This window comes from Tupaia chinensis, unplaced genomic scaffold, assembly GCF_000334495.1.
Source record: "Tupaia chinensis unplaced genomic scaffold, TupChi_1.0 Scaffold000531_1, whole genome shotgun sequence".
Classification (NCBI taxonomy): Eukaryota; Metazoa; Chordata; class Mammalia; order Scandentia; family Tupaiidae; genus Tupaia; species Tupaia belangeri.
In genome coordinates, this window is record NW_006160044.1 from 1,089,432 (window position 1) to 1,097,599 (window position 8,168).

Consider the following 8,168-nt stretch of genomic DNA (forward strand, 5'->3'; position numbering starts at 1 on the left):
CTGTCTGGCGAGCGCACACGCCCTGTAGCAAAAACCTCTCCCCCGCCCCCCCCCCAAAAAAAAAGAAATTGAGAAATCACCCTCCTGGGGTGGGGGCAGGTGGCCACGCAACAGTCCCTTCTTCTCCATTCTCCTCTTGGGATTTTGGCATGCATGCACATGCACCTGGAATGAGTTTTTTTGTCTGGTTGCTTTTGAATTATTTATTTATTTAATTCCATTTGTTATTATTATTTTTTTAATTTGAGCAGAGAGAGAGAGAGAGAGAGGAGTAAAGTGAGAAAGTAAGCCACCAGGTCTAGGAATCCAGCTCCTTTAACCACACCACCTGTCAGCCCCGCCTGGCATGAGTTTTAAGATGCTGGGTCTGGAATTTGAACCACAGTCAACTACGTGGGAGTCCAACAATGGAACCATTATGCCATCTGCTGATCTCCTAACTGATTATCTTTAAGACTAATAAAAAATATGAAGGTACTGTATATGAATATAAGGAAATACGATGTAGAGGAGAATGGAGGAGAAGGGGTTGTGGCATGGCCACCACCCCTGGGGGGTGATTTCTCACTTTCTGTCTCTCTGTCTCTCTCTGTCCTTCTGGAGAATGCATGTGCCCTATAGCAAAAAAAAACTCAAAAAAATAAAAAAAGAATTTATTTTGGTATGGAAATTTGTTGAAAACCATGCACATGGTTTTCAAAAACCAATCTCAGGGACCATTAGTTAGTGTAATGGCTATGTCGCTGAACTTCCATGTAGTAGACCACAGTTCAAGTCCCGGACCTGGTGGCCTAAACTCACACCGGGCACATGTGCATGCGTGCCCAAGATCCCGAGAGGAGAATGGAGGAGGAGGGATTGCGGTGTGGCCATCCCCCCTGGGGGGTGATTTCTTGCTTTCTATCTCTCTGTCTCTCTCTGTCTTTCTGGTGAGCGCACGTGCCCTATAGCAAAAACAAAACAAAACAAAACCAATCACAGTAGGCATTTTCATGAACTTGTCAAAGACCTCACGTACACAGAACATGGGCAGCAGGTTCTCACTTTTGGGGGGTATAGAAAACACAAAGTCCAAAGAGTAGCTCAGATGAAAAACTGGGGGCTTCATAGCTCAGGAAAGATTGTGTTGCTAGAATCTTGCCAAAAATATAAACTACGGTAGGATGCTCAGTGCAAATACTTATTTTTATCTTTTTAAGACGTATTTTCTTTCTCCCTTTTAAAACATTTTTTTTTGTTAGAGTGTGTGTGCACTTGCTGGAGAAAGAGAGAGAGAGAGACAGACAGAGAGAAAGTGACCTAGCAAAGAGAATGGTGATGCTGCAATCCCTTCTCCTCCATTTCTCCTCTCAGGACTTTGGGAATGCATGCACATGCACTGGGGGTGGTTTTCAAGTCTGAGTTTCAAGTTGTGTACTTGGCCATGTGCGATCCAGCTGCCTTACCCACCATGTCACCAACCGACTTGCGAATATTTCTTTGCCACATCAAGCATTTTTTTTCAATCTCTTTCTAAGCTAGGCTTATAAAAAAGGAAAATCAAAGCACAATTCAAAAAGTTAACACCAGGAAAAAAGCTTTTCTCCAAATCTCCCAGATTAGTGAGACAAGACTGTTTCTTTTTTCTTTTCTTTTCTTTTTCTTTTTTTTTGGAGAGGTTTTTGCTATAGGGCAAAAGAGAGAGGCAGAGAGACAGAAAGCGAGAAATCACTCCCCCCAGGGAGATGGCCATGCCGCAATCCCTCCTCCTCAATTCTCCTCTTGGGGTCTTGAGCACACATGCACATGTGCCCGGTGTGAGTTTAAGCTACCGGGTCTGGGACCTGAACCGCAGTCGACTACATGGCAGTCCAGTGACATAGCCATTATGCCAACTGCTGGTCCCTGCAAGACTGTTTCTTTAGGTGGTTGATCCACTAGAGTTAATGACTGTACTCTGCTCCCCTTTGAATAAAGGTGCTCTCAGTAGCACAGAGGTTAAGTTCTATACATGGGGAGCTAGACCCAAAACAAGGTTTGAATACCAGCCCCCGTGGCTTGAAATACATGCTCTCTCTCACTCTGAGTGGTGAGTGTGTACATGTGTGTGTGTGTGTGTGGGTGTATGTGTGTGTATACATACTCAAGATCATGACAGGACAGAGAAATGGAAGAAAAAGGATTGTGGCCTTACCAGGTACCACGTGGGGAGGAGGGGTGCTTTCCCTCTCTCTGGTGAGCACACACACCCTCTGTCATTAAAAACAAAAAACCAAAAACACAACTCTCCTTCTAAAACAAGACTTCTCTCTATAAAGTGTTATCCTAATCTAAAAAGCCAATCTTTACCCTAGGACTAGCGAACATTTGAGGACAAAGAATCAATTATTAAAGAGGGGCCTGGTTATTATGCAATTCTCGAAATGTTCCTTATATTCCTGAGGGGGAAATGCACGTATATTTTTACATAAGAAGATGTAAAGCAGCCCTGGCTCTGGTTTGGCATGGGTCACCTACATCCGGCCCCTCCCTAGAGTGTCCCCAGCCACCCCATCATGGATACAGGGCTGTGGACAGGCTGCTGTCTCCACTGCTGTGGATTTTGAATCACTTCCTTCAGAAGGATTCACTGTTTGATCAAGCAATTATTTAACATATGAACAACGAAAACGTTTCTAACAGCGCGTCTCCCTCCCTCCCTCTGGCATCATGGTGTTCCACACCTCGTGCTTTGGCATGTTAGTCCCTCTGCCTGGATGCCTTAACACTGTCTCCTGGCAAACACCTGCTTCATCCCCAACTCTGCTCCATCCCCAATTGTGCTCCAACAACCCTGCCTCTCTAAGAAGTTCCTTATCTGGTAATATAGACCTATTTTCTCCTCCCAGAAAGCCTTAGTTTACCTTTCACCTATGCCTGGCCCGTGCAGCTATTAGACTTACGATCCTGTATGGTAATATTCTATAATTAGTTGAATGTGTGCTTACCTCCCATTCGAGATTCTGTGCGTTCAGAGCCAGGACTACTTCCTATCTGTGTCCTAAAACCGGTCACAATGCCTCGTACATACTAGCAGCTAATAAGTGGTTACAGAACTGAGTTAAATGGAAATATGTATATAAGAAACTACTTGAGAGTTAAGGGAATTACTAATTAGGTACTAGTCTTGCTTTAGCAACTTCAAATTATAAGGAAGCTTAAAAAAGTTAGTGGAGGGGGTCCAGCAGGTGGCATAGAAGTTAAGGTGCTGGACTCCCAAGTAGTTGACTGCAGTTCAAGTCCCAGACCTGGTGGTTTGAAACTCATGCCAGGTGCACGTGTGTGGATGCCCAAAATTCCAAGAGGAGAATGGAGGAGAAGAGATCTTGGAGTGGCCATCCCCCTTGGAGGATGATTTTTTATTTTCTGTTTGTCTCTCCAGTGAGTGCACATGCTCTCTCAAAAAAAGAAAAAGTCAGAACCAGCAGTTAGCGTAATGGCTATGTCGCTGGACTCCCATGTAGTCCCCGATCCAGTGGCTTAACTCATGCCAGAAATATGTGCGTGCATGTGTGCGTGTGTGCGTGCCCAAGATCCCAAGAGGAGAATGAAGGAGAAGGGATTGCGATGTGTCCATCTCCCCTGGGGAGGGGGGTGATTTCTCACTTTCTGTCTCTTAGTCTCTCTCTTTCTGGTGAGTGCACATGCCCTATAGCAAAAACCTCTCCAAAATAAAGAAAAGAAAAGAAAAGAAAAGAAAAAGTCAATAGAGGACCAGCAGGTGGTGTGGTAGTTAAGGCACTGGACACCCATATGGCTGACTCTGTGGTTTGACTCTCAGACTACGTAGCCTGAAAATCACTCCAGGTACATGTGCACCCTGCCCAAAATCCTGAAAGGAAATGGGAGGAGAAGGGATTACAGCATGGCCATCCCCCTGGGGGATGATTTCTCACTTTTCCTCTCTCTGTCTCTCTCCAGTGAGTACATGCATCCTATGGCAAAGAAAAACCAAGAAAAAAAAGGATAAAAATAAAAAAATAAAAATAAGTGGAAATGAAATTAAAGTACAAGTTTATTTTGGTGCAAAAGCTTTTTTTTTTTTGAAAGTCATGCATTGTTTTTTCATAATATATGTTTTCCATGACTTTTTGAAGACCTTATGAATTTCGGGTACAAGACATCTAAATTAGTAATAAACGGGCTAACACACGGCCCCGAAGTGGATTACCACAGGCAAGGCTTACTCACCGGCCACCAGGTGAGTTTCCGGCCAGCCAGGAAGAAGTCTTCTACTGTTCCACGATTGCTTGACACTACAGCCTAAAAATACATACAACCATAAATTAAAAAATCAAAATCAATGGAATTCCTCAAAGGAATATGAGTAGTCAAACTGCTCCAAAGACAGGTCTCTCTAACAGATGATCACTTCTCCCCAAGTCTACTTTTCCTTTCTTTTTAGGAGTAGAACCTGCTACCCCAAGTCAGTGGTCCCCAACCTTCCAGGGACTGGCCTCAGGGAAGACAATTCCTCCATGGACCAGGGTTGGTCTCAGAATGACCCAAGTGCATCACACCCACCATGCATCCCATTTCCCCCACTACCACATTGCAATATATGATGAAACAATTACATGACAGTAGGGTTCCCGTCCCATGAGAATCCAGTACTGCAGCTCATGTGACAGGAGGTGGAGCCCAGGTGGCAATGTGATCAATGGGGAGTGGCTGCAAACACAAAGCCTTGCTTGCTCACTTCCTGCCCACCCTCACCTGCACTGCTTGACAGACCAGCACTGGTCTGAGAGCTGGGGAACTCTGGGTGATAGGCAGGCCCATGGCCACCTAGGGTCACGAGAAAACACTGGTGATTTCCTGGACTGCCTAGATTAGCATGACCCAAGGATGACAGCTGGTTGACAAAAATGTTTGTTTGTTTGTTTTCTTTTTTTTTTTTATTTTTGAGAGATTTTTCCATAAGGCGTGTGCACTCATCAGAGAAAGACAGAGAGACAGAAAGCAAGAAATCATCCCCAGGGGGGTGGCCATGCCACAATCCCTGTCTTCCATTCTCCTCTCAGGATTTTGGGCATGCACGCACAAGTGCCTGGTGTGAATTTGAAGCCACCAAGGACTTGAACCACAGTCAACTACATGGGAGTCTAGTGATGTAACCATTACACCATCTGCTGGCCCTAGAAATGTTTTATTTTTACTGAAAGAGTGAATTTATTATCATCACTCAAGTTACCTGCATTTTTCAAAAGTGTATTTCTTCTTTAAAAGAGAGAGACAGACAGACAGAGAGACAGAAAGGGAGACAGCCACTCCCAACAGGGTCTTCATGCCACAATCCATCCTAGTCTCAGTCAGCTCAGATCATGGGCACATGTATGTGTTCAATGTGCTCATGGAGGTCTTGGGATATAACCTAGGACCATTCCCATGTGGGTCCAGTTATGTTACTACTGGATCACAGCCTCAGAGCCTGAAGTTCTACATTTTAACAAGCATTCTCTTCACATCATAATGTCTTAAACCAAGACAGTAATCCTTTAAATTTAAACACATTGTTAGTCTTACTTCATCTATTCAGCAAATATTTATTAAGGACCTACTATGTGGCAGCTGGTTTTATTTTAAGCTGAATTTAAGGAAGGTATGAGTAGTATGTAGGTAGAGATACATTAGAACTTTAAAAGGAGTTTTCAAGATGTTCTAAGAGGAATAGAATCACCCTCTCTTTCCATTAAAAAAGAACCTAACAGGAAGAAGAGAGTCTAGGGTCTAGGAAGAAGGTGGCTTAATCACATTGCCATGACTTTCTTGCTCCTTAAAATAACTTTAATACAACAGCCACAGCAGGATTATGGGGAGAAAGATGAATCCAACTTTTTCTCAAAGATCCCTGGGCTGAAACCGATAACAGAAAAAAACATATATATACTTTTTTTTTTTTTTCCTTCTTAACATCCTGTAAGAGCCATGGTGCCAGCAACAAAGATGAAGACTTGCCAGTTCCCTGTGGAGATTCAGCAGACAGAAGCTTATGAATGCTTCCAGGAAGGAGCCCCATCTAAAAGCATTTCAATATCGCACTAAATGTGGACATTTCAATTCAGTGGGGAAAGGGTGGTTTGCTTAATAACTGGGGGAAAAAATTATTCTATCAAATAGAAAGGAAAATTCCAGATGGTCTAGATATTTAAACATTAAAAACTACAAAACATTAGAAGAGAACTTAGAACAATATTTATATAATCCTGGGGTGGGGAGAAATGTTACTAAGCAAGCCAGGAAATCTAGAAGATATAAAGGAAAAGACAGATACTTAACTTCTTCTAAAAGCACACAAATTCAAATGACAGAAAGACGCCATGGAAGGGACCAGTAGGTGGCATAGTGGTTAAGGCGCTGGACTCCCACATGGCGAACCATGGGTCGAGTCCCAGGCCTGGAAGCTTGTTTTCTCACTCTCTCTCTCTTTCTCTGTCTCCCTGGTGAGTGCATGTGTCCTATAGCAAATTAAAAAAAAATAACAATAAATAAAATAAAATAAATCTTTTTTTTTTTTTTTTAGAGGTTTTTATTTAGGGCTCATGCACTCACCAGAGAGACACATGCAGTGAGAGGGAAAGTGAGAAATCATCCCCTGGGGTATGGCCACACCACAATCCCTTCTCTTCTATTCTCCTCCCAGGATCTTGAGCACACATGCACATGCTTCCGGCATGAGTTTCAGAACTGGAGTCAGCCATGTGAGAGTCGAGTGACGTAACCACTATGCCATCTGCTGGCCCCATAAGATAAACAAAAAAGAAAGACACCATGGGTCATCCTTGTAGCCCAGCAGTTAAATACTACCAGAGGGAGCTGGATCCCACATGACTGATTGCAGTATGAATCCTAGCTCTGGCAGCCTGAAAAACACACAAGGTACGTGCATGGGTGCTCAGGATCTTGATGGGATGGGAAAATGGAGGAAAGAGGGATTGCGATGTGACTAGGCCTGATTGGAGGTACTTTCTCTCTCCCACTCCTCTCTCGTATGTGGACACACGTCTTCTGGCATTAAAAAATAAAAAAGTAAAAAACAAAAGACAACTTTAGTAGAGTCTAGGCCACTGCTTCTTTTTTACTTTTTTTTTTTTTGCTATAGGGTGTGTACACTTACCAGAGAAAGACAGAGAGAGGAAAAGTGAGAATCACTGTGCAGAGGGGGACGGCCGTGCCACAGTCCCTTCTCTTCTATTCTCCTGTAGGGATTTAAGGGCACACATGCCCATGCACCGACCACGATTTTCAAGCTGCTGGATCTGGGACTCAAATCATGGAGTCAGCCATGTGGGAATCCAGCATCATAACCAGCACGCCACCTGCTGGTGGTTCTTAATCATGGTTCAAGTCCCAGGATCACTGGTTCTTAATCAGGAGTGATTTTTCCCCATTCCCTCGGGGGACATTTGGCAGTATCTAGAAACACTTTTGGTTGTTAAAACTGAGAAAGGGTCAAGAATACTTCTAAGCATCCTATAATACACAGGCAGACTCCTCTCACAACAAGGAATTATCTGGCCCCAAATGTAAGTATTGCTACAGTTGAGGAACACTGGTCTAGACAACTGATAGTCTGGGAAAAATATGCGCAATTCAAACAACAGACAAAAGACAAAAGCAAAGACAAACCATCCAATTAAAAAAACCAGGCAGATAAGGGACCAGCAGTTGGCATAATGGCTATGTTGCTGGACTCCCATATAGTCAACAGCGGTTGGAGTCCTGGACCCGGTGGCTTAAACTCACGCGAGGCGCCTGTGCGTGCGTGCCCAAGATCCCGAGAGGAGAGGAGGAGAAGGGATTGCAGCATGGCCATCTCCCCGGGAGGTGATTTCTCACTTTCTGTCTCTCTGTCTCGCTCTGTCTTTCTGGCAAGCACACGCGCCCTATAGCAAAAACCTCTCCAAAAAAAGAAAAACAAACAAACAAACAAAAAAACAGGCAGATAAGGGCTGGCAGCTGGCATGGTGGTTGAAGTACTAGACTTCTACATGGTCAACCAAGGTTCGAGTCCTGGACCTGGTGGCTTGCTTTCTCCCTTTCTCTTTCTGTTTCTCTCTCTCTGTCACTCTCTGGTCAAATTAAAAAAAAAAAAACAAAAAACAAAACACAATAAATAAAATTAAATAATTCTTTTTTTTTTTTTAAAG

General features: G+C 43.6%; 1 protein-coding gene across 1 annotated transcript in view; it reads right to left on the minus strand.

Annotated features, from left to right (window-relative positions):
- The window catches only part of LOC102491644 (sodium/glucose cotransporter 1), a 74,177-nt gene that overhangs the window by 62,318 nt on the left and 3,691 nt on the right, over positions 1–8,168 (minus strand). The window contains exon 2 of the mRNA XM_006157180.1: positions 4,210–4,281. Within this exon, the coding sequence (XP_006157242.1) occupies positions 4,210–4,281 (72 nt within the window). The remainder of the gene's footprint in view (positions 1–4,209; positions 4,282–8,168) is intronic.